This window comes from Phocoena phocoena, chromosome 9 (assembly GCF_963924675.1).
Source record: "Phocoena phocoena chromosome 9, mPhoPho1.1, whole genome shotgun sequence".
NCBI lineage: Eukaryota > Metazoa > Chordata > Mammalia > Artiodactyla > Phocoenidae > Phocoena > Phocoena phocoena.
This window is the reverse complement of record NC_089227.1, coordinates 68,839,627-68,866,415: the sequence shown is the minus strand read 5'-3', so window position 1 is coordinate 68,866,415 and position 26,789 is coordinate 68,839,627. Positions and strand designations below refer to the sequence as shown.

At 39.6% G+C, this 26,789-nt stretch overlaps 1 protein-coding gene across 1 annotated transcript in view; it reads left to right on the top strand.

The window, feature by feature from the left end:
* DOCK4 (dedicator of cytokinesis 4) overlaps positions 1-26,789 on the top strand; it is a 274,676-nt gene that overhangs the window by 94,554 nt on the left and 153,333 nt on the right. Inside the window, 4 exon segments of the mRNA XM_065883569.1 lie at positions 158-283; positions 9,702-9,826; positions 10,627-10,789; positions 16,884-16,990. Of these exon segments, the coding sequence (XP_065739641.1) occupies positions 158-283; positions 9,702-9,826; positions 10,627-10,789; positions 16,884-16,990 (521 nt within the window).

Genomic DNA, 26,789 nt, shown 5'->3' with positions numbered 1-26,789 from the left:
TCTCTAGATATTTGTCTTATAGATTCCATTAATTTTGTCTGAATATTAATCGTCAGTTTAAAACAATGATACCATAGATTTGGGCTTGTTGAAACAATTTCAGTTTCTGTTCATGCTGTTTCTGTCCTTTTTTTAACTCTGGTCTCCTTTGTTTTAGGTTTAGCGGTTTCCCTACAACTCTTGCATGGAGACATTGAACAAATCAGAAGGGAATACTCATCAGTATTTTCTCATGGAGTCTCCATCACCCGGAAGTTGGGTTTTTCTAATATTATTATGCCTGGTAAGTGACTTGGGATGCACTACATGATGAAATATGGCTACTTTGTCTGCTTTTGACGCTTGAGAAATTTTTCAGATTGTCAGCTTCAAAGAGTTCAAATGGGCCATGCTTAAGAATAAAATGAGATATTTAATTCCTTTTTTAAAAAATCTTTACATTTTTATTATATTAGGGTGGATAACTTGTGGAGGTCATGGTTGCATTTCATTATGGCCATAATAGGAAAACTGAAGTTGAATCCAGAAAATATTTTACCCTCTGGTGGGAAGTGTTATTGAAGTCACTTAGGGGAAATCCTTACAGGTTTTGGCAAGAACAGTTATTAAGCAATGGTTAGCCTTTTTTGGAGGATTTTTCCACCAGAGATATGTATGTATGTGTGTATATAAATAAGCAGCCATATGCAAACGCCATATGTATTTGTATACATCTCCTAGTTCTATTTGTATATATAAATCAGATCTATATTAGCAACCAAAAGAGACTCCAAAAAAGTGTTTGTTTCTGAGTGGAAATGGTAGAAGTTAAGGAGATTCACACCAACAAAGTAAATGCCAAGTAAGTCTTTCTCAGGGCTCTACATCCTACTTTCCACAACCAAGAAAAAAAAAATAGAAAGACCAAATAGTCTCAAGTTGTCGACAGTATTTTTAGAAATGAGGTCCTTTAAATCACTGTTTAAATCCCATGTGTAAAAAGCAAGCAATGGAAGTTGCATCTGACAGGCCTCTGGCCCAGTTATGAGACTGATGGTAGGACTGTTGTCCATAAAGACCTAACATGATGCAGAAACTGACTGGCATTGACTGTCGCGGCATTTTGTGATCTCCTGACGGAAATGCATTCATGCAGGAAAGCCTAAGAGAACAGCCTGGAAAGTTTCCTGAGATGGCCTGACCTAGCTTAGGGACCCAGTCTGCCTGAGCATCTTCTGTTAACTATCGTCGAAAATGACTGTTTACAGCACGGTTTACTTGGTGGCATGTTATTCAGTGGCTCTTGCAACCATTCATTATTTCGTTCAGTTGCTATAAATAGCTGGTATTTCCTCTTTAACAAAAAAGAAAAAAATTTCATCCCACTGGGAAGCAAATTGATGGGTAAATCTAATATAAAAAGCATATTTTAGAACAGAATGCAGCCAGCTGCTAAAAGAATTCCTCAGCTTGGTCTTTGAGCAGCATCATTGAGAAATGGAAAAATATTAAGCAACATGACACTTCACTGGCTGAGTAATTGTCTGGGGTGTGCTGTGCTCATGCCGCTCTTGTCTGGCTTTAATGATGAAAATGAGCTTTCTGTGGAATAAGTCTCACTTCTGTCCCTTTCCCACACCACGTTATGGCGAGGTTCATGCTGACCAGGGAATCAATCCTCCCAGACACATGTCTGCAGTGCCCAAGACTGCAAGAGATTTTTTTTAAAGCACTTTCTTCTTTTTCTTCTCTCATTTTTTCTTCTTTGGCTTCTGAGTCTTTCAAATTAGATGGAGAAGCGAAGGATGTGTGTATTAGCTTAAACAGCTGAAAGCAACTTTACAACTCAATGGAATGTTTTACATTGGAAAACATAACAGCCATTGTTTTGTTTTCCTTTGTTATTTTTTAGAATTTTGACTTGTCAGTTAATTCTCACTGGTGGCTCTGATGAAAACTTGAGCTGAATTTTCAATAAGAAAATATATGTGAACAGCATTTCTGATCCCAGTGTTATATTGACAGTCTGCTAGGATGATGGGTTTTTTGGTTTGTTTTCCTTTTGTTTTTCTAGACTTGTCCTTCAGAGTTAGTATTGTGAATAGGGGCCAGGATGGGTGAAGCACGTGTTTATACCTACAGGACCTTCATTAACTTAGTTACTGCCTTTCTGCAGAATGAATTATCTGTGGTCCTGACACTAACAGGAACGTACACAAAACTCTTCTTGAGGATCACAGAATGTCATCAATGCTAAACTCTATTTGGGATGGGAAAACCGTGTAGACAGAGATTCTCCCCTTGGTCTGGCTTTTGCATGGGCTGGTCTCGGGAATGTCACCTGGTATAAGGAGACTACCTGCCCATGTGCTTTCGGCCTGTCACGAAGTCCTCTGAACCCTTCCTGTTGCTAAGGCTCAGTCATTCAGCACTTTATTTCTTAGAGTACCCAGTTTCCAAAGAAGGAAAGTTACCCTCTGTGAAGCTCCATCACTGCCACCTACGAACCAAATAACTCTACAGAAAGTTCCATGGTCTGGCCTCTGAGCCCATGAGAGGGAGGGCAGTGAAAATGTTTCAGTCAGTGCTCTCCAGCTGAAATACAGTGCGAGCCACAAATGTAATTTTAACTTTTCTAGTAACCATTTAAAAAAAGTAGGAAGAAAGATGAAATTAATTTTAACAATATATTTTATTTAACCCAGTGCATCCAAAATATCGTTTTAATAGGTAATCCATATAAAAAACTCATAATGAGTTATTTTACACTATTTCAACCTAAGTCTTTGAAGGCTGGTAACTACTATACGTTACAGCACATCTCTTTCCAGCCAAGTCACATTTCAAGGACTTAGTTGCCACATGTGGCAGTCGTTATGGGATTGGACAGCCAAGCTCTAAATGTCTTAACAGACTGTACAAAGCAGAGCTCGAGCCGTTGCTGAATATCAGGAAGGACTAAGTTTCCATCCACCAGACGCTTTGGAACAAAGCTGGCTGATGTGTCAAGAATGTCATGGGAGGTGAGGCGGTGTCCTCCTCCCACCCTAAGGGTCCATTCTTATTCTGAGTTAATGCTTCTTTCTAGGCAATCATCATGGTCTCCCTACTTTATCTTCCCTACCTGTACCCTCTCTCCTGGAGACTTGTTGTCACATATCAACCGGTAAAACTATCCCTCTTTGTTAAGGAACACCTAATTAATACCTTCCAGTGCATTCACTTTTAATACATCTTGGCAGTTCCTAATCCTAAAAAGAATTAAGGAAAAGTGGTGGACTGATAGGGGAGGGAAGGGTTGAGATTTGGAGGCTAGAGGCTCGCACTGAAAACGATGAACAGAGCCTATGTTTCACATGGTTGCCAGCAGTAGTAGCTGTGATAGTGATTTCCAGATTTGTTTAAGTTTATTTTACAAGTATTTTCCAGAGTAAGCCTCCTTTTCCTTTGGTCTTTAGGCAATAGTCCAAATAAGTCAAATTTCTATTTGGTCAAATTTGACTAGATAGTGATTTATAAGACTGGGGTAAGAAGAATGTTGTAGAGATGTTTGCCTCCCATCTAAGAAGATATATAATTTTATTCTTTTAAATATATATATTATTATTTACCACTTACTGATAGAGACATGTACATCACCAGATGGAATTGCCTCAAATAATCCTTCTTTTGGAGAAAGCAAGTGGGACCCTGCTTTATTTGATATTCCCTAAAAATATATCCTAAATCTAACCAAAGCTCACCACGCCCCAGTCCAAGTCACTGGACCTCCATATCATATAGGTGCAACTACTCTGCTTAGATCTGAACCCCTGATCATGCCACCAAGGAGTGGTGGTCTTTCACCCAAGGAATGCCACAGTGACCAAAGAGAGGGGGAGGCATGTCACCCTGAGGTTGGATCCCAGCCCCAGATCACATTGGGGAAGAGGCTGCTGCCTCCAAATTATGAAGCTTACATGCCCCACTTGCCCAAGGGTGTAGGATTTCCCTAACAGGCGCTACCAGAAATGCATGCGTTGTCCTAGAGTATGAAGGGCAGCCCATCTCTGCTCCTGTCTTTGTGCACCACTGTCTGGAAAGTCCTTCATGGCTGCTGTTGTATCATTTGCCATTGCTTGCTTGATAGTCATAAACAAATTAAAAAGCTACCCCCTCAAAAGTTTAACATCTCAGAGTATTCTTTTAAAATAAAGCAAAACAAAAATGAGAACAGATATGTTTTACTGAAGTGTACTCTATGTGAGAAATCCAACGTTAATTTTTCATCCCATGCATAAGTTTTCCCTGTGTGTGATCTGCCTTGATTTCCTGTTACTTGTGAATCTTGCCCCTATCCCTTACCCTGCCCCTCCCCCCTCCACCGCTGCCCTGAAGGTATCCTGAAGTAGTAGAAGCCTAGGTGTGGATGGCATATTATATTAGTTTCCCATGGCTACTGTAACTAATCGTCACAAATGGGGTGGCTTAAAACAATGCAGAAATGTACTATTTTACAGTTCCGGAGATCAGAAGTTTGCATGAGTCTCACTGGGCTAATATCAGGGTGTCAGCAGGGCTGCATTTCTTCTGATGCATTCTCTAAAGGAGAATGCATTTTCTTGTCTTTGCCAGCTTCTGGAGACTCCCTGTACTCCTTGGCTCATGGCCCAACATCATTCAACCTCTGCTTCTCTCATCATATCCCCTTCTCTGACCCTGACCTTCTGCCTCCCTCTTATAAGGACCTTTGTAATTATATTGAGCCCACCCTGATAATCAAAGAAAATCTCCCCATCTCAAGATTGTCAGCTTAATCACATCTGCGAAGTCCCTTTTGCCGTGTAAAGTAATCTATTCACAGGTTCCCAGGATTAGGACCTGGACATCTTTGGGGAGGTAACGGGGTGCCTGCTACACACATGAAGGGCCATCCAGCTCAACCATGTGTCTAGTGCATGAATGTCCTCCTGAGGTCCCTGAGGATGGTTTGCCGGCTTGTACTTGAGTATTAATAATGGCCAAGATCACACCATCACATCTTACATCTTCTCTCAAAATGACCTCTTTCATGTTGAACTCGTCTCCCTCTACCTCCTATCCATTGGGTTGATTTTCTCTGCTTGTAACCTCAACATTTTAAAATTCAGTTAACTCTCGTCTGCCTCATCTCTCCTCTGATGTGTCCCTTCTCCATATCTTTTATGGTCTGGATGATACCGTTTCTGTCTGTCTCTGTCCTAGAAATGAAATCAGTGCTTCATAATGGGTCTGACCAATCAGGGTGGGCCTGTTACCTTCCTTGCTCAAGGCACTAGTCTTTTGGAGACAAAGGCTGAATTGCACTAGCTTATTTGATGGATGTTCTCATCCTATTGAATTACATTTTCATGGGTAAAGCAGAGATACGGATAGTACATTGGACATGTGTCTTAATCTCTATACTTTAGTTTCCTCATCTGTAAAATGGAAATAGTAGGGCCTTTCTATATGGTTAATGTGAGGATTTAATGAGATATTCTACTTATAGCACTGGGCAAAGTACCTGACTACTGTCTATCATGCTACTATCTACTACTAAGCATCATCATCATCATCATCATCTAAGTTCACAAAAACCCGGAGTCTTCTGTGTATGTTCTTTTGTTTTTAAGAAGGACAGGAACTTTTCTTTTCCAGTTCCAAAAATAACAGCAAATATCTAGGACAGAAAAGGCACTGGACTAGCCCCTGTGGCTGGGGACAGTGGTTTACTTGACGTGATGAGCATGTCCTCTATGCCTTTATCCAGTTCATTCATAGGACAGAATCGAGGATCAGGTTTTCAGCTACTGATAAAAACCTCTTGCCTGTTGAGGTCAAGTCATAAATCAACCCCATTTGATTGTAGTCACTGAATTATTTTTGAGTTTGTTCCTATTGCTGTGGCCTTATCCCTATCTCGTCTACAGTGATGTTTTGAGAAGCCTTCACATGTGTGAAGCCTTCCCAGTCAGTGGGCCTGTGAAACAGAGAGAAGTGTCAGCACATCAAATTTAAAGAGCAGTAAACTTAAGATGTGCAAAGTATTAATAAACATTGTCAGGCAAGTAGCTTTTCACGATTGGTGCTATGACTCCATTTCATACTTAGTTTATGATTTCTCTCTTAATTACCCAAGGTGCTTTCTTAACACCATTTGGGCTTATTAGTTTTCTGCAGAGCCAACCTCAGGTGTATTGACTTTAATTAGCACTTGTTTCAACTTTATCCTTCTGCGTATTTTGGCAAAACGTGGCACCTTGCAGTATTAGAACACAGCAAGCTGCAGATTCCTGGGGGGACACATGCAGAATGACATCCAGGAGAAATGTTCTTGTCATGTATTCTCTTTTCAAAGAAATCTTATTTTAGTCTAAAAGTTTTGCAAAAGATAAAGAGGGTTACAGCGACAGGGACAGTGATAGTTAAAGAACAGAAAACTAAAACATATGTGTAAGGTGTTTTAATTTATGAGTGTGTTACAGTCCAGAAGTTCTTTTGTAAGTCACAGAAACAGCAAGCATGACATAATAGTCTCGGCCCTCCTACTGCCTCTCCCATCCCTACCTCTGCCTTTACCCCTTCCCCACTTTCATAACACAGAAACTTGAGGCCCCAAGGTTTATCTTACCCTGTCTAGACTAATGTCACAGAGAATAGACGGTAGCAGAGAAAGACTTGAATCTAGATCTCCTTATTCCAGTCTTCCTGTGACTCTACCTTTTTTTAGGCTTATTTGAATTCAGAAGAGAGAGAAGAATCCAGCAAAATTATAAGCTAAACCAGCTCTAGGGGTCCATTTGGGAAGCAAAGGCCATTTTTAACTTTGTTCCCTTTGGAACACACCATAGCTTCCACAGATGTCTCATCCTCTTAGTGAGGGCCTCTCTCATGTGACACCCCCTCTCCTCCATTCATCACCCCATCCCCTCTTACTTTTATCCATGGCACTTAGCATTATTCAGTGTGCTCTGTGTTTTACTTCTTTGTCCAAGACCTACTCCTACTAGAATCCCTTCACAGGGAAGGCATTTTTGCTTTGTTCACTGCTGAATCTACTGGGCCTAGAATAATATCTGGCACATAGTAGGTGCTCACGGTATATTTGCTGAATGAATACACAAAGAAAGAATTTCCTGGCACTGGCAGTATGTTACTGTCCCCCAACCCCTGTTCTTCTGCAGGACCAGCCTGCACACAGCGGCGGGGAGACAGGTTGCCTTGCAAACCTCCCTCACCGCCCCCGCTCCCCACCCCCCGCTTTGCTTAAGTCAGAGTTGCCGGTCCTTCCAACAGTTGAGAGTTGGAAGTCCCCCTCCCAAGAAACACTTACTCTCCATTTTGCGTGACAGTTAATCCCCATGTGGTTTGGACAAGCTAATCACTCATTATGAGAAATTTCTAAGGTAAAAACTCCTGTAGCTGTACTTCCCATTAATCAGTGTGTGTTTCATAGTCTGTGTCTAAGCACGGCCACTCATCATGTGTCACCTACTCCAAGAAGCAAAGGAATTTTACTACTGTTAACTAACATCTTTTGCTCTGAAGTACCTTGATTTTTGTGTTGTGTTTTTACCTGCCAAGTCTGTTCGCGGGAAAACTATTGTCAAGAATTTCCTCTCGGGGCTTCCCTGGTGGCGCAGAGGTTGGGAGTCTGCCTGCCAATGCAGGGGACACGGGTTTGAGCCTTGGTCTGGGAGGATCCCACATGCCGCGGAGCGACTATGCCCGTGTGCCACGACTACTGAGCCTGCACTCTAGAGCCCGCGAGCCACAGCTACTGAGCCTGTGTGCTGCAACTACTGAAGCCCACACACCTAGCGTCCATGCTCCACAACAAGAGAAGCCACCACAATGAGAAGCCCGCACACCACAACAAAGAGTAGCCCCCGCTCGCCGCAACTAGAGAAAGCCTGCATGCAGCAGCAAAGACCCAACGCAGCCAAAAATAAAATAAATTAAATTAAATTAAAAAAAAAAAAAAAAGAATTTCCTCTCGGATTGTTGAAATAGCACGTGTGCAGACCATTAGCATTGCAGACCTGTTTTGAGTTGAAATTGATGGCTTCAGAGGACAAAGTTTGTGAGCTTATTTATTCTATAATGTAATTGTTTAAATAGCATTGAGAATGTGTGTTATGTATGTATGAATACATATATATAAAATGATAACTTTATAGTAATTAGATGAACTGGGTTATAAAAAAACTAGAAAACTTGTAAAATTTACTGGACCATTTTCTCTTAAAAATTTTTTTTAATGGATATGGTTAAAACAAAAAACCTTCAAAGCATATAATTTTACATGTGTTGAAATACGTTGCTTTTCTCCTGGAATTCCAAGTTCATTGCCTTTCCAGGTTGATTTGTATGAGAGTATGTATGAGTTGTGTGAGAGTACTGAGAAATTCATAAGACAGAGACCACTGTATTAGTTGTTTCCACTAATGTATTCCTTATATACTCTTTGTAAAGGGTGGGTGAGACGTCATCCCTTTTAGAACTTATTCAGTTTCTCTCTTTTATGGCCCATCTGTTTCCTGTTCAGCCAAAGTCATTTGCAAATGATGTTCTCATTAAAAGTTGGTCTTCATGAAGGAAGGTGACCAGGCACACCTGTATTCCTCCATGTTTTTGAAAGCTAGGGTACTTTCTTATGAACACTTTGGTCAGGAAGTTTGAGAAATTTCCCAGGTGTGGGCATATCTGTATGGTTATTGTTCCTTCTGGTGATTTACTTTCTTAAGGAGAGATTTTTTATTAGCAAAAAAATATATTGCGTTTGGGCCTTCAACTGTTTGAAAGCTATGTTAAGTAAATTCAACCTTGCCAACCTCACCAACATTTACCTTCAAAAACTTTCTAGCCACACTTGGTTTACTTACTTCTCATGTCCGTATCCATTCACTGCTTACCCCTAATTTAATTCTTACAGGAGAGATCAAAGCATGCTGCCAAGCGTGTTTGCCTCGCTTTGCTAGTTGGCATTATATTCTGTTTTTTTCTTGCAGGACTAAGAAAGGGGGGCAAGATGAAAAAGCATTCAAGTTTATAACTAGCTAATGGAGAAACAAAAATAGATGATATATATGTACATAGACTATGTCAGTTTGAATCCAGGGCCTTTCTCATTTGTTTTATAGCTTGATGGCAAGAAATATTAAGCCAAGTGTGTCTGTATGACTGACTTATTCTACATCTGTGTTCATAAACACTAATCTGGATTCTTCCAGTAGTGAGGTCATTTCATCCACGAATTTTGGAAAAGATTTAAATTGTAACTGTACCCTTTGCAGTCCGATCATTTTCTTCCATTTAGGTATTTCTTCTTCTCTAAATGCTGTGACTATAAAGTATTAAGACTAGTCTCTTTGAGCCACCCCTGCTAGGCTGTCATTTTGTGATCGCACCTCATAAATGAAATGAGAGAAATATTGAAAAATGGTGAAATTTGACAACACCTTCCTACCCAGACCCAGTACTGTCCTCCTAAATGTGCATCTTCAGTATTGCTAACTCAGACTAGCAGAAGCTGGCCTTTGCTTTTCTTGGATGTTGGTAGTAAGGGTGGGGACCTTTCTATAAAAGTATAAATATTGTGTATTTTACTTTTATATGTATGCTATAACACTATTTTTTATGAACTAAAGTTTTTCTTGATAGAGTACTTTATCACACTTTTTACTATATATAACATGGTTTCCATTTTCCTCTCCTACTAGGTGAAATGCGGAATGATTTATACATCACTATAGAAAGGGGAGAATTTGAGAAAGGAGGAAAGAGTGTGGCCAGAAATGTGGAAGTTACGATGTTCATTGTAGAGAGTAGCGGCCAGACCTTGAAGGTACGTTAATGCTGGATTCTTTGTGGTAAAACAATTCCACATCCTTGCTTTGGGTTCATCTTTAATGAGATCAGTTAATTTCTGATTTGCAGTATTTCCAATCTTATTTTTCTTTTCCACCCCTGTGTAGTTTTTTTTTTTAATTATGAAAATGCCTTTCAGAAAAGAAAGTAGGAAAAAAAAAGGCTTTTACAGTTTGTTTGTGTCAGCAATGTCCTCCTAACAGCTACTCCTTAAATGCAGCATTTTTATGCCATTTCATTTTTCCCCTTTCATCTTTCATAGTTTTGAAGATGCATACTTTTGCTTTTGGCAATTGGTAAAACAAAACAAAAATCATAGGTCATCCTATGTATTTTCATTTTAACCAAAATAGGGCATGAGGATTAAGCTCTTACTAATTGGGGTTATAATATCAGGTTCCTTTATGGAAGAAGTGTTTCATGTGAGCCCGGGGCTTAGTGAGTTTTACAGGGAGGCACAGAACAGGCTTTTGGCTGTAGCAGGTTGAGAATTTTATCATGTAGTTGACTCCAAATTGGGCACACAGTTGCCCATCTCACTCAAGTCACTGAGGTCCACCCTTAGCCGAGTAGACCCTGGGAGACCAGCCTCAGGATGAAACAGACACAGCCTGTCAGCAGAAGCAAGTGTAGAAACAGGCCTGTAAAGAACTGGGGAGGTAATTTCACCTGAAGTGCTATTTGGGGAGCAGGCAGATACAGCAGAGCAATTGCTCTGCTCCTCCCCACATCATCTTGAAATGAAGCTGTCTTTAACCTGCATTTTTCCTTTATTAGGATTTTATCTCCTTTGGCTCTGGAGAGCCACCAGCTAGCGAGTACCACTCCTTTGTGCTTTATCATAACAACAGTCCCAGGTGGTCTGAGCTGCTGAAACTTCCTATCCCTGTGGATAAATTCAGGGGCGCGCACATCCGCTTCGAGTTCCGGCATTGTTCCAGTAAGTGTTTGGCAGGATTGTCTCCGTGGCTTTGTTGTGCTGGGTAGTCTGCTAACTGAGCTGAAACAACAGTGTGGGCTAATCTGTAGAAAGTGTGTGACAAACCAGAGACCTCCACAAGAGAGAAACGAAGGTGAGTGAAGTCCTGGGAGGTGAATGGGCTCACTTCTCGAAGAACCAATGACCTCTGTGGAAACATAGATGCAAGAGGGGAAAGAAACAGAATACCTATGGAAATCTACAGGGTTCTTCTTAAGTTGGTCACTTTCATAAAACCCAGTTCATCACTCTCACAGTCTGGAAAGACTAGATAGAAAGAGAAGATGCAGCAGTAAAGACCTGACTGGCTCAGGTGGTTTTAGGCAGTCCTAACCCATCTGCTGTCTCTCCAGCCAAGAGCTGATCCAGCTCTCAGACAGCTCAGGGGTACCCTCGGGGACTTTCCTAGGCAAGTGAAGTCACTAGAAAAGCCTCTGATTGGCTCCAATTCATATTGATTTGCATATATCTACATCACCGTGCATTCTCAAACAGCATTCAAATGAGGATCAAGTAATGTCAACTCAAACAGGTCTTAGAGATGATGTGAAGTAATTTCCCCATTTTATAGATCTAAAAAACACAAGACACAGACGTTACAGGATGTATTCATGTGGACATTACTTATCCATAAAGTTATCATTTCCTGTTGTCTCTATTTTAATTCTTTTGCATTCATTACCACCCTCTGAAGCCCCCACTCCCTGCCTCCATCAGCCCCCAGTCCAGGGATCTTCTGGTTTTCCCTGTGCCCCAGAAGTGTGCACTTCTGGTAGTGTACATTGTGACCAGAGAAGGTTCTGGTGAATCTTGCTTCAAGAGCAGTATAATAATCAAGAGAGGGACTTCCCTGGTGGCACAGTGGTTAAGAATCTACCAGCCAATGCAGGGGACGTGGGTTCGAACCCTGGTCCGGAAAGATCCCACATGCCGTGGAGCAACTAAGCCTGTGCGCCACAACTACTGAAACCTGTACGCCTAGAGCCCATGCTCCGCAACAAGAGAAGCCACTGCAATGAGAAACCCACGCACCGCAACAAAGAGTAGCCCCCTCTTGCTGCAACTAGAGAAAGCCCGTGTGCGGCAACAAAGACCCAACACAGCCATAAATAAATAAATAAATAGATAGATAGATAAATAAATAAATAAAATCAAGAGGTAGAGAAGAATCACATTATTGGGGAAGCAGCCAGCAGGCTCCTCTCCAGTCTGAAAGGAATGGAGGCATTGCCAGTAAATATGCGGTGACCTCGCCTGAGTGCTATGTAACTCGCCCAAGATTCAGGGAGAGGAGAAGAACTTCGTCTTCTTGTTGGGACTTTGGAATGTTTTGGAATTAGCTCAGAAGCTCCACAAGTTATGCTTTTGTGGATGTTTCAGAATATAGGGAGATGGCTAGCAGGGTCTTACCATTCTTCCAAATTCCTAGAAGAGTTTCATGGGTAGGATTTAAAGTGAGAAAAAATAAAGGACTTTCCATGGTGCCATACCATTCCTTCCACCAATCTTCGTTATAAATTCTCACTTGGGCCTAATATGAGCTTTGAGCTTTAAGGAAGAAAAAGAGGAAAATAAAAGTGGAATGGGAGGAAAAGGAGAAAGAACATTTGGAGAAAGTTACTATAACTCAGAACATGGAAACTGGACTAAAGGTGATTTTCAGTAGAACCTGTTAGATCTCTGCCATCTTGTCCTTGTACTTCAAACATTGTCCACAGAGTTTTGTTTTGTTTTGTTTTTAATGTTCATTGTTAAAATTCAGAAGAAACAGCAACCTGTAAAGAAGAAAGAAAATCCCTACAAATAATCAGTGTAGTCATTTTATCACATGAACTTCCAAGTGTTCTTTGTGTGTACATGTATTTATTTTAAAATATTTGTTCATGAAACAAATATTTATTAAATACCTGCTGTATGTCAACCATTTTACTGGGCATTGAAAATATATCAGTGAACACAACAAAATACCTCCTCTCAGATCTTTCACTCTAGAGAGGGAAGACAGACAACACTTGAGCAAATAAATCTATAATATATCAAGTAGTGTTAAATACAGTGAAGAAGACTAAACTGGAGTTAGGTGCTAGAACGCAGTGGTGCTATGTTGCTGTTTTACATAGGGCAGTCAGGATAGACATCTCTGATAAAGAGGTGTGTCAACAACAACATAAAAGAAGTGAAGTATCTGGGGAAAAAATATTTCAGGCATCTGGATATCTGGGGAATCTGGGGAAAAAATATTTCAGGCATATAGAACAGTAAGTATAAAACACTTGAGGTTGAAACATGGTTGGCATGAAACATGGTTGGCACTGTCAAGGAATAACAAGGAGGCCAGAATGAGCAAGTGAGAGAGTTTGGAGGTGAGAACCAGAGAGGTAGCAGGGGAGCCAGATCCCCTATTGTCTTTTAGGTCATGGGAAGGACTTTGGACTTTATTTGGAGTGAGAAGAGGCATTAGAGGCTTTAGTTTGAAGATAAGTCTGGCTGCTATATGGATGATAGATTGTAGGTGGGCCAGATGGGAACAGGCCATTTAGGAGGCTTATGCAATCCTCAAAGTAAGAGATTTAAATGGTTTGATTCTTGTCTACAGATCTATTGACAGATTGGATGTGAAAGAAGGAGAAAATTCAAGGTTGACCCCAAGATTTTGGCCTCATTATGAAGTGGTCATTTAATGAAGTGGGGAAGACAACAGGAAGAATCTGTTTGGAGAGCAAAAATCAAACATTCCATTTTAAATATGTTAAGGCTGAGATGTCTATTAGACATTCAACGTATCAAGTAGGCAGTTGAATGAGATCCAAGCTGAAGACTTACACTTGACAATGAGAACATATAGTTCAGTGGTGTGCTGTAAATATTTAACCAGCATTCAGGGTGATGGAGAGGGATGGGGAAGCCCTAAATTATAGCATTTGCTGATTCCATGGGGTAAATACTCCCACCATGGTCAATTTCAAGCTGCCAACATGACGTCGCTGATCTTGGAGTTGGGGAAAGATATACACTGACAGCTCTTGTGAGCCAGTACAGGCCAGCTCTAGCACATCACAGATGTCGAAGATTTTCAAAGCCATGAGACTGGTGAGATGTCTAAGTAAGTTTAGATAGCAAGGGAAGTCCAAGGATGGATCCCTGGGGCACTGACACCTTTAGATTTGGGGAGAATATAAAGTAGCCATTATGTGGATTAAGAAGGAATAGCTAGTGAGGTTGAAGGAGAATCGAGGAAGAATAGAATCCAGGAGACTAAATGAAGAAAGTTTTTCAAGAGGGAATTGATCAGATGTGTCAGGTGCCAGTGATAAATAAGATAAGGACAGAGAAATTATCACCTGATTTGGCATCATGGAGGTCACTGAACCTGACAAGTTGTTCTAGTGGATTTGTGGTGTTGAAAGCCTGGCTGGAGTGAGTCAAAGAATAAGCTGGAGAAAAGGAAGGGCAGGCAGTGAGTATAGACAAATCTTTTGAGAAACTTTGCTATGAAGACTACAGGTGAGCAGAGAAATGGGTTAGTAGCTATAAAAATAAGTGGGTCACCAGAAGTTGGTTTTTTGGTGGTGTTCTTTTTTAAGATGGAGCATTTAAAGCATGTTTGTTAGAGAGAAATCATTCAGTAGAGAGGAGAAACTGATGTAGTAGAGTGGGGACAGCTGTAGGAGCAGTGTCCTTGAGTTGGGGAAGGAGCAGGGGACCCGGTGCGTAAGGTTAAGAATTCGCCTTGGGTAAGAGCAGTTTAGACCTAGTACAGGAAGACAGATGCAGGTGGGTAATAGGTGGATGCTAGGGCATGTGGGCATTCTCTCTACATGAGCTGAAAGTGAGGGAAGTGTCAAGGTATTGGAGGGTTGAGAGGAGAGGAGACTGGATGAAATTATTTTCTGGAAAAGTAGAAGAGTGGGTTTATTAGGTAAATGTAGGAAGTTTGCCTGTCCCGGGGCGCTTTTGTGGTTAGTGCACATTAAATAAACTTAGATTAGTGTAGGCATGGAATGACCCACAAATTGGATTTTACAAGGGTGCAGTGTTATTAGTGGAAGTGTGGAGGGGGGAGGGGTTGAGGGTATTTTCAAGGAAGTGATTAGAAATGATGGACCACAGAAATGGGAAGTTGGAGTGGAGGGGATGGAGGGATGGGTCAATAAGCTGGGGGTCCCAGGGGGCAGAATTGTTGGAGTTGAGGTACAAGAAAGAATGAATTGAAAAGTTAGGAGATAGAATCCATGAACTCAGGGTTTTTATTAGTAAAAGGGGACCGTGTTATGCATGTTATACATAACAGTCCATTCAGTTTATTAATCCTGATCTAATAGCTCAGGACAAAAGGCCATGCACTTCAAACTTTGTTTGGTATTTATTTTTATTTTATAGCAGAAGGCAAATTTGGGGAAACTGTTGCTTTGTTCCTTATCTTTGCTAATTTTATGCATCTTGGATTCTTTTTATCTTTCTGAATTGAATACCAAAAACCACACCAAAATGACAGTCAAATCAACTTAGAAAATTATTTGTAAATAAGTCTTCCCTAAATCATAAGTTCCATACCCAGCATGCTCATTGACATAGAAATCTCTTCCCAGAGATCTTTGCTGTGACTTTTGTTTAACTTTAAAGAGTACTGCTATTTCCCCAATTTACCTCTGGGGTTGAAATCAATGATTTAAAAAGAAGAACCGTTGCTATAATCACATTTTCAGGGATGTCCTCGTGCTAGGGGCCTAAGCTAGCCAGCCAGAATTACTACTCTCTGTGCAGGGTTCCATGTCCCTGTGGTTAAATGCCAGAAGCAGTGTGTTTGTTGCTAGAGCCTCTTGTCTAATCCTCAGGACCACCATATCTGACACCTCTAGTGAGGGTCTTACTGCATCCCAAAGCTGGACTTCTCTATCAAGTATAACCTCTACTTACACACTTGTGTGGGAGAGAATAACCGTCCAGCCCATAATGGCTGCCAGCCCTGCAACTCTTCCCTCCACGTCTAAATACAAGGAGAGGGTCCAGTTGAACAAACCAGGTTCTTTCCATGCTTTCTCCATTTTTGGAGAAAAGGAAGGTGTGTGGAAAGAACTGCAGTGGTACTGAAGAGATCTAGAACAGGTTACCTGACATTGTAAGATCTCAATTTCCTTCTCTATAAACAATTGCCAATGACCCTTGACATTTCTAGCTGTTGTAATTCACAATTAGGCATCTGAAAACCTCATTGCCTCATTTCTGACTTCCAGAATACTACTGCAGTAAGCTCTTATCAAACTATAGAATGGTGTTTATGTCTTTCAGCACGTCTTATTCCAAGGAGGTGGCTTCTGTAGGGCTCTGTGTTTGCTCATGTGGCTGTAGGGAGAGTTCTGTCATGGACCAAAGCAGAGCTGAGAACCTCCCTTTCCAGGGGGAGTAAGCAAAATACTGCATTTCACATTCATTCATTCACTCGTTCATTTGTTTACTGTACATTTACTGAGAACCTACTATGTTCTTGGCATTCTTTGAGAGACCAAGCGTAGATTAACTTAATTAGACAAGAATCCTGCTCTCCATGGTGCTTATGTTCAGGAGTGGAGAGTAGGTTGTGAGGAGAAGAAACAGGAAATCCACAAATTTAAAAAAAAAAAAAAAAACACCATAATTTCAGATAGTGAATCCCATGAAGCAAATTAGTCAAGGAGTGTAACTTGCAGATTATAAGGCAGGCATATGGGGTTAGAGGGTGGCTACTGTACATAGAGGTCCCATCATAAAAGCTGCTCTTCATTGTGTAAAAGGAGCTGGCGTGTGTGTGTGTGTCGGGTGGTATATTTCTTGATGATGACGCATCGTCACAGTCTATGTATCTGAACACGGTTGTATAAGCATACACTTAAATAATTGACTGATTTTCACAGGGAATTATACTCAGTATCTTGTAATAACCTATAAGGGAAAAGAATCTGAAAATATATATATATATGACAATCACTTTGCCGTACACCTGAAACTAACACAACATTGTAAATCAACTATACTTCAATTAATTCAAAAAAATTGACTAATTTTTTTTCCCCTACAGCAAAGGAGAAAGGAGAGAAGAAGTTGTTTGGCTTCTCCTTTGTCCCCCTGATGCAGGAAGATGGTAGGACTCTTCCAGATGGCACTCACGAGCTCATTGTACATAAGGTAACGTCAGTCAGATGCTGGGGGCAGCTGTGAAAAACAGGGCTGAATTATTAGCTCACTGTCTTATCCTCACTGTGGAAAAGAGAAAAGAATGACTGCAAAGATACTCTTCTGGAAGATTGCTGACAGGGAGAGTGTCTTTTGAGAATATTGTCTCTATATTCTGTCATATTCTAACACCTATTTTAAAGATGATTTATTTTTTCATCTTAATTGAAGTGTAGGTATTTGGGTAAGTCTATAGGGTGACGTTAAAGTCCTTTCCCTTGCTGTAATAGGATTAGATAAACCTTACAAATAAATTTTTAAATATTCCCAATACCTGCTTTCTTATCTGAAGATCTGTACACCCCCAGAAGCAAATTTAGCAAGGTCAGCTTTCATTTTTCTTGTCTGCTGCTCTCACTAAGCAAGCAGAGAAATGGCTGTTCTTTGTCATGACAACTTTAGTGGTTGTTAGTTTCTATTTTTTGCATCAAGAATTGTCATTAAAAACATTTGGAATAAAGGATACTATAGGAGGCAACAAAAAGAAAACTCACAAAACAAGAGATCCTTAGAAGTTATCGGAGAATACCAGTAATAATGAAGTATAGAATAAAAACACTAGCAACTATGAAAGAGAGAATGGAAGTACATGATCTTCTCCAAAATATTTCTCCTTTGCGTTTCTCCATTTCTGTAAGCACAGGCTATTCCAAGCTCTTGTGAACTCTCACCTGGGCTAACTAGCCCTGCCGACCTGCACCTTATCTCCCTCTAGTCCATTTTCCAGCCAGCCAGGGCAACCCATCTAAGGTGCAGATCTCACCAGGCCCCTTTCTGATATAAACCCACTGAAAAGCTCCCCATTACCAAGAGGGAAAATTGCAGGCTCTTAGCATGTGTCAGGCTGCCTCTTCCCTATTGCTTCACCTCTCACCACTTCCGGTCGTCTGCCTGATGCCATAGCCACATCCAGCTCTTTCTGGTTCCTCACCTCCTGCCTGCTGGTTCTCCCTGCTCCACCTGGCACTCCTGGCACACCTGCCTCCCCCTGTCTCCCCGCAGCTGACACCTCCTCATCCACAGAGGCACACCTTGGCCAGAACCTTTATTCAGGAGAACGATCCCCGTGCCCCAGCCCCCTACTCCCTGGATTTCCAGCTGGCTAAGTGCGCTCCCACGATTTCCCTGGATATCTGCACACACCTCTTACCATTGTCCTCATTACATTGTCCCATGATTGTCTGGTGATCCCTTGACTTAACTCTGGTAGATATATGAGCCCTTCAGGAGCAACAGCTGTGTCAGAGGGGTTCTGGCATGCGGCAGATGCGTGGTGAAGATATACTGAATGAATGAAGGAGATTACAAACAAAAACTTTCTTTACCTTTGGATTATCGCTAGTAAAATCAGTGTCCCTGCACAACACACCTGGCAATTTTTGTTTGTGTATGTATATGTATGTGTATATTTCTTGAATCGTTTATTTTCTAACTGTTCAACACATTGACTACAAACTGCAGGGCAGGCCCTCTTCTAGTGACTGGGAATATAGTGGCAAACAAAACAGTTAAAGTCCCTCCATTTCTGACACGTACATGCTCTAGACTTCAAAAGTGACTTAAAGGAGCTCACAGTGTTAAAATACAAAGAAAAAATATTTTAAAACAGAGTAACCACTAAAGCAAACAGAGGAGCTAAATGCACTAGACACCTGAGAATCTATTTATATCACCTTTAGGTCTGAGGCCCCTTTATGTGATATGGGTAACATGACAGCCAATGTCTTCAGCTACAGTTTTCCAAAAGACATTAATTGTACCTGATATGAATGTTTGTGATCTTGCCTCTGCATACCATTAAATCTTCACACAGAAAAGGCAAGAGCTAAGGTTATCATTACCTTCCTAATAATATTTAGAAGAATAAATCACTTCTTTATGGCATTTCACCATGTGGGCTCTCTCACCTGTGGGTCAGAGGGTGTTTTTTGGGCAGGTGCTAAGTTTCCAGTCAAGTTCAGGTTGACTTCCTCTAAACTAGTATGAATAACACCAAGATTCTTACTTGCTAATTAGAGATACCCATATACTTAAAATGCCAGGAGGACAAGTAGCAGAGCTTCCTTCTCCATGTGAGCATTTAGGTGTCCAACTGGTATTGATTCCCAGACAATTTTACTCCATTACCAGGGGCCTGTCCTGGTGCCTTTGGCAGAACCATTTTTCTCAGAAGTAGAGCTTTGAATCATCTCAAGCCCTTCCACAAATTTTCACTGAATACCTAGAATTACAATCCATAAAGCATTATGAAAATTTATTTGAGCATCAACAATTTAAACGGCAGGTGTTCCCAATGATCTTTCTCCATCACAAAGGAGGCTGAGGATGGTATCTGGAGATCATCTAATTTGAGGCAGACCTACATTGTGTAGATCCATCAGGAAGCATTAGCTCCACAGAAAAACCCTAAGTAGCTGAGTTGTCTTATGATTAGGGTTATTGTTGCTTAAAGAGGTATGGAATACCTGCCAAGCATAACATCTTATGTTTTTCGTCTAGTTGATGCCATGGTTTTCTTTTTCATAGCACTGAGCCAAGAAGTTCAGTTTCAGCTTAAGGCCACTTGCAGGTTATGATTATAAAACCATATTATGAGCATAATGCTTATCCTTCCTCTGCCATGGCAGGAAGGAGCACAGCCTCCTGACGATTGCAGCCTGGAGTTTATTAATTAAAGAAAAATTGAACGAAAAAAACAAAGAAAGTTAGGGAGACGAGTGGATTTCAAATTACTGGGTAAAAAAAAAGCCCATTTAATAAGTGGTGTTGAGATGACCACAGTGGGTGTTAGAGGGAAAAATAAAGAGCTGGATCACTACCTTGCTTCTTATACCAAAGCAATTTCCAGATTATATGTAAAAAATAAAACTGTAAGAGCCTACATACTATGAGTGAACATTTTTAGAAAGTTTAGGTAAAGAGGGCCTTTCTAGTGATGCCTCTCAAATGTTACAAATCAGTACAAAAAAATGTGTGACTTTTGCTAAATAAAGTTTAAAACCTATTTATTGATAAAATCATCATAATCAAGGCTAAAAGACACATGATAAACTGAAACATGGTTGCAACACAGCTTACAAAGGGGGACTATTCCCAGTTTACCAAAAGTTATCACAAATAACTTAAAAAAAAAGAAAAAGTTCACTAAATGCTACAAACAAGCTATTCAAAAATAATAAATGCAAGAATATAAAATAAATATATGAATAGTCAAAGAAATGTAAGTTAAATAAAGAATGAGAAATCTTTTGGCCTATTAGGTTGGTAAAGACTTTTAAAACTGAGAATTGGCAAAGAAGATTAAAGGGAAACAAACACTCTCTTGCATTCATAGAGGGAAATGTGAATAGTATTGTCTTTCTGGAGGACAGTTTGGCAATACAATATTTTAAATGTGTATATCCTTTGGCTCAGCCATTCCACATCTTGGTATTTATTGGGAGAAGATAATCAGATAAGGTAAGCAAACATGATTCAATGATGATCAATACAGATTCCTTAAAATATGGAAAAACTTGAAAGTAATCTAAATTACCAATAACATAGGTCTGGTTAGATACATGAGTTAGTTATATCCATATAATGAATGAAATACTACATAGTTATTGAAATAATGTCTAGTGAAAAATTTTATGTGCATAGAAAAATGTTTATAATATATTGATAAACAGCATTTTATATATGCATACATTTAGTGTAAGACCATTTTTATAAAATTATTTAACTGCATGTCCACATGTATATATGTGCATAGCAATGCTTGGAAAGATGTCCTAAAATATTAACAACGACTTTATTTTTACATTTCTTTCTGTTTTTTCTTCCTTTTCAGTGGTTCACATGAAAGTTTTCTCTGTTTTTTTTTTTTTTACATCTTTATTGGAGTATAATTGCTTTACAATGGTGTGTTAGTTTCTGCTGTATAACAAAGTGAATCAGCTGTACGTATACATACATCCCCATACCTCCTCCTCTTGCATCTCCCTCCCAGCCTCCCTATCCCACCCCTCTAGGTGGACACAAAGCACCGAGCTGATCTCCCTGTGCTATGCGGCTGCTTCCCACTAGCTATCTATTTTACGTTTGGTAGTGTATATATGTCCATACCACTCTCTCACCTCATCCCAGCTTACCCTTCCCCCTCCACGTGTCCTCAAGTCCAATTCTATGTCTGTGTCTTTATTCCTGTCCTGCCCCTAGGTTCTTCAGAACCATTTTTCTTTTTTTTTAGATTCCATATATATGTGTTAGCATACAGTATTTGTTTTTCTCTTTCTGACTTACTCCACTCTGTATGACAGTCTTTAGGTCCATCCACCTCTTTGCAAATAACTCAATTTCATTCCTTTTTATGGCTGAGTAATATCCCATTCTATACATGTGCCACATCTTCTTTATCCATTCATCTGTCGATGGACACTTAGGTTGCTTCCATGTCCTGGCTATTGTAAATAGAGCTGCAATGAAGGTTGTGGTACATGACTCTTTTTGAATTATGGTTTTCTCAGAGTATATGCCCAGTAGTGGGATTGCTGGGTCATATGGTAGCTCTGTTTTTAGTTTTTTAAGGAACCTCCATACTGTTCTCCATAGTGGATGTATCAGTTTACATTCCCACCAACAGAGCAAGAGGGTTCCCTTTTCTCCACACTCTCTCCAGCATTTATTGTTTATAGATTTTTTGATGATGGCCATTCTGACTAGTGTGAGGTGATACCTCATTGTAATTTTGATTTGCATTTCTCTAATAATTAGTAATGTTGAGCATACATTCATGTGTTTGTTGGCATTCTGTATATCTTCTTTGGAGAAATGTCTATTTAGGTTCTCTGCCCGTTTTTGGACTGGGTTGTTTGTTTTTTTGATATTGAGCTGCATGAGCTGCTAGTATATTTTGGAGATTAATCTTTTGTCAGTTGCTTCATTTGCAAATATTTTCTTCCATTCTGAGGGTTGTCTTTTCATCTTGTTTATGGTTTCCTTTGCTCTGCAAAAGCTTTGCAGTTTCATTAGGTCCCATTTATTTATTTTTGTTTTTATTTCCATTTCTCTAGGAGGTGGGTCAAAAAGGATCTTGCTGTGATTGATGTCATACGGTGTTCTGCCTATGTTTTCCTCTAAGAGTTTGATAGTGTCTGGCCTTACATTTAGGTCTTTAATCCATTTTGAGTTTATTTATGTGTATGGTGTTAGGGAGTGATCTAATCTCATACTTTTACATGTAGCTGTCCAGTTTTCCCAGCACCACTTATTGAAGAGGCTCTCTTTTCTCCATTGTATATTCTTGCCTCCTTTATCAAAGATAAGGTGACTATATGTGCATGAGTTTATCTCTGGGCTTTCTATCCTGTTCCACTGATCTATATTTCTGTTTCTGTGCTGGTACCATACTGTCTTGTTTACTGTAGCTTTATAGTATAGTCTGAAGTCAGGGATCCTGATTCCTCCAGCTCCGTTTTTCTTTCTCAAGATCGCTTTGGCTATTCGGGGTCTTTTGTGTTTCCATACAAATTGTGCAATTTTTTTGTTCTAGTTCTGTGAAAAATGCCAGTGGTAGTTTGATAGGGATTGCATTGAATCTGTAGATTGCTTTGGGTAGTATAGTCATTTTCACAGTGTTGATTCTTCCAATCCAAGAACATGGTATATGTCTCCATCTGTTTATATCATCTTTAATTTCTTTCATCAGTGCCTTATAGTTTTCTGCATAGAGGTCTTTTATCTCTTTAGGAAGGTTTATTCCTAGGTATTTTATTCTTTTTGTTACAATGGCAAATGGGAGTATTTCCTTAATTTCTCTTTCAGATTTTTCATCATTAATGTATGGGAGTGCAAGAGATTGCTGTGCATTTATTTTGTATTCTGCTGCTTTACCAAATTCATTGATTAGCTTTAGTAGTTTTCTGGTAGCATCTTTAGGATTCTCTATGTATAGTATCATGTCATCTGCAAACAGTGACAGTTTTACTTCTTTTCAGATTTGGATTCCTTTTATTTCTTTTTCTTCTCTGACTGCTGTGGTTAAAACTTCCAAAACTATGTTGAATAATAGTGGTGAGAGTGGGCAACCTTGTCTTGTTCCTGATCTTAGTGGAAATGCTTTCAACTTTTCACCATTGAGAATGATATTGGCTGTGGGTTTGTCATATATGACCTTTATTATGTTGAGGTAAGTTCCCTCTATGACTACTTTCTGGAGGGTTTTTATCATAAATGGGTATTGAATTTTGTCAAAAGCATTTTCTGCATCTATTGAGATGATCATTAGGTTTTTATCCTTCAGTTTGTTAATATGGTGTATCACATTGATTGATTTGCATATATTGAAAAATCCTTACATTCCTGGAATAAACCCCACTTGATCATAGTGTATGATCCTTTTAATGTGCTGTTGGATTCTGTTTGCTAGTATTTTGTTGAGGATTTTTGCATCTATGTTCATCAGCGATATTGGCCTGTAGTTTTTTTCTTTGTGACATTCTTGTCTGGTTTTGGTATCAGGGTGATGATGGCCTCGTAGAATGAGTTTGGAAGTTTTCCTCCCTCTTCTATATTTTGGAAGAGTTTGAGAAGGATAGGTGTTAGCTCGTCTCTAAATGTTTGATAGAATTCACCTGTGAAGCCATCTGGTCCTGGGCTTTTGTTTGTTGGAAGATTTTTAATCACAGTTTCAATTTCAGTGCTTGTGATTGGTCTGTTTATATTTTCTATTTCTTCCTGGTTCAGTCTCAGAAGCTTTTGCCTTTCTAAGAATTTGTCCATTTCTTCCAGGTTGTCCGTTTTATTGGCATATAGTTGCTTGTAGTAATCTCTGTTGATCCTTTGTATTTCTGTGGTGTCAGTTGTTACTTCTCCTTTTTCCTTTCTAATTCTATTGGTTTGAGTCTTCTCCCTTTTTTCTCGATGAGTCTGGCTAATGGTTTATCAATTTTGTTTATCTTCTCAAAGAACCAGCTTTTGGTTTTACTGATCTTTGCTATTGTTTCCTTCATTTCTTTTTCATTTATTTCTGTTGTGATCTTTGTGATTTCTTTCCTTCTGCTAACTTAGGACGTTTTTTGTTCTTCTTTCTCCTATTGCTTTAGTTGTAAGGTTAGGTTGTTTATTTGAAATGTTTCTTGTTTCTTGAGGTAGGACTGTATTGCTATAAACGGCCCTCTTTGAACTGCTTTTACTGCATCCCATAGGTTTTGGGTCATCGTGTTTTCATTGTCATTTGTTTCTAGGTTTTTTTTGATTTCCTCTTTGATTTCTTCAATGATCTCTTGGTTATTTAGTATTGTATTATTTCCGCCATGTGTTTGTATTTTTTACAGCACTTTTCCTGTAATTGATATCTAATCTCATAGCATTGTGGTCAGAAAAGATACTTGATATGACTTCAATTTTCTTAGATTTACCAAGGCTTGATTTGTGACCCAAGCTAGATCATAGCTTGGGTCACAAATCAAGAATGTTCCATGAGTACTTGAGAAAAAAGTGCATTCTGTTGTTTTGGATGGAATGTCCTATAACTATCAATTAAGTCCATGTTTTTTAATGTATCATTTAAAGCTGTGTTTCCTTATTTATTTTCATTTTGGTTGATCTGTCCATTGGTGAAAGTGGGGTGTTAAAGTTCCCTACTATTATTGTGTTACTGTTTATTTCCCCTTTTATCATTGTTAGCATTTGCCTTGTGTATTGAGATGCTCCTGTATTGGGTGCATAAATATTTACAATTTTTATATCTTCTTCTTTGATTGATCCCTTGGTCATTATGTAGTGTTCTTCTTTGTCTCTTGTAATAGTCTTTATTTAAAAAATTTTTTTTCTCATATGAGACCTGCTACTCCAGCTTTCTTTTGATTTGCATTTGCATGGAATATCATTTTCCATCCCCTTACATTCAGTCTGTATGTGTCCTAGGTCTGAAGTGGGTCACTTGCAGATAGTATATGTACGGATCTTGTTTTTGTATCCATTCAGCCAGTCTTTGTCTTTTGGTTGGAGCATTTAATCCATGTACATTTAGGGTAGTTATTGATATGTATGTTCCTATTACCATTTTCTTAATTGTTTGGGGTTTGTTATTGTAAGTGTTTCCCTTCTCTTGTTTTTCCTGACTAGAGAAATTCCTTTAGCTTTTGTTGTAAAGCTTGTTTGGTTGTGCTGAATTCTCTTAGCTTTTGCTTATCTCTAAAGGTTTTAATTTCTCCATCAAGTCTGAATGAGATCCTTAGTGGGTAGAGTAATCTTGGTTGTAGGTTTTTTCCTTTCATCACTTTAAATATGTCCTGCTACTCCCTTCAGGCTTGCAGACTTTCTCTGAAAGATCAGCTGTTAACCTTCTGGGGATTCCCTTGTATGTTAACTGTTGCTTTTCACTTGCTCCTTTTAATATTTTTTCTTTGTATTTAATTTTTGATAGTTTGATTAATATGTGTCTTGGGGTGTTTCTCCTTGGATTTATCCTATATGGGACTCTCTGCTCTTCCTGGACTTGATTGAATATTTCCTTACCCATATTAGGGAAGTTTTCAACTATAATCTCTTCAAGTATTTTCTCAGTCCCTTTTTATCCCTCTACTTCTTCTGGTACCCCTATAATTCAAATGTTGGTGCATTTAATGTTGTGTCAGAGGTCTCTGAGATTGTCCCCAAGTCTTTTCATTCTCTTTTGTTTATTCTGCTCTGCAGTAGTTATTTCCACTATTTTGTCTTCCAGGTCACTTATCTGTTCTTCTGCCTCCATTATTCTGCTGTTGATTCCTTCTAGAGAATTTTAATTTCATTTATTGTGTTGTTCATCATTGTTTGTTTGCCCTTTAGTTCTTCTAGGTCCTTGTTAAACGCTTCTTGTATTTTCTCCATTCTCTGTCCAAGACTTTGTATCATCTTTACTATCATTACTCTGAATTCTTTGTCAGGTAGACTGCCTATTTCCTCTTCATTTGTTTGGTCTGGTGGGTTTTTACCTTGCTTCTTCATCTGCTGTGTATTTCTCTGTCTTCTCATTTTGTTTAACATACTGTGTTTGGGGTCTTCGTTTCACAGGCTGCAGGTTCGTAGTTCCCGTTTTTTTTGGTGTCTGCTCCCAGTGGTTAAGGTTGGTTCAGTGGGTTGTGTAGGCTTCTTGGTGGAGGGGAGTGGTGCCTGTGTTCAGATGTATAAGGCTCGGTCTTGTCTTTTTGGTGGGCAGGACCACACCCGGTGGTGTGTTTTGGGGTGTCTCTGAACTCATTATGATTTTAGGCAGCCTCTCTACTAATGGGTGGTTTTGTGTTCCTGCCTTGCTAGTTGTTTGGCATAGGGTGTCCAGCCCTGTAGCTTGGTGGTCGTTGACTGGAACTGGGTCTTAGTGTTGAGACAGAGATCTCTGGGAGAGCTCTCGCCAATTGATATAATGTGGGGCCGGGAGGTCTCTGGTGGTCCAATGTCCTCAACTTGGCTCTTCCATCTCAGAGGCTGAGGCCTGACACCCAGCCAGAGCATCGAGACCCTATCAGCCACAGAGCTCAGAAGAAAAGGGAGGGAGGGAGGGAGGGAAATAAATAAATAAGTAAATAAAGTTATTAAAATAGAAAAAAGTTATTAAAAATAAAAAGGTAATAAAAAAAGGAGAAAGAACGAAAAAAGCAGCGAAACCAAAAAACAAATCCTCCAATGATAACAAGTGCTAAAAACTATACTAAAACAAAAACAAAAAACAGACAGTCAGAACCCTAGGACAAATGGCAAAAGCAGTACTATAGAGACAAATCACAGAAAG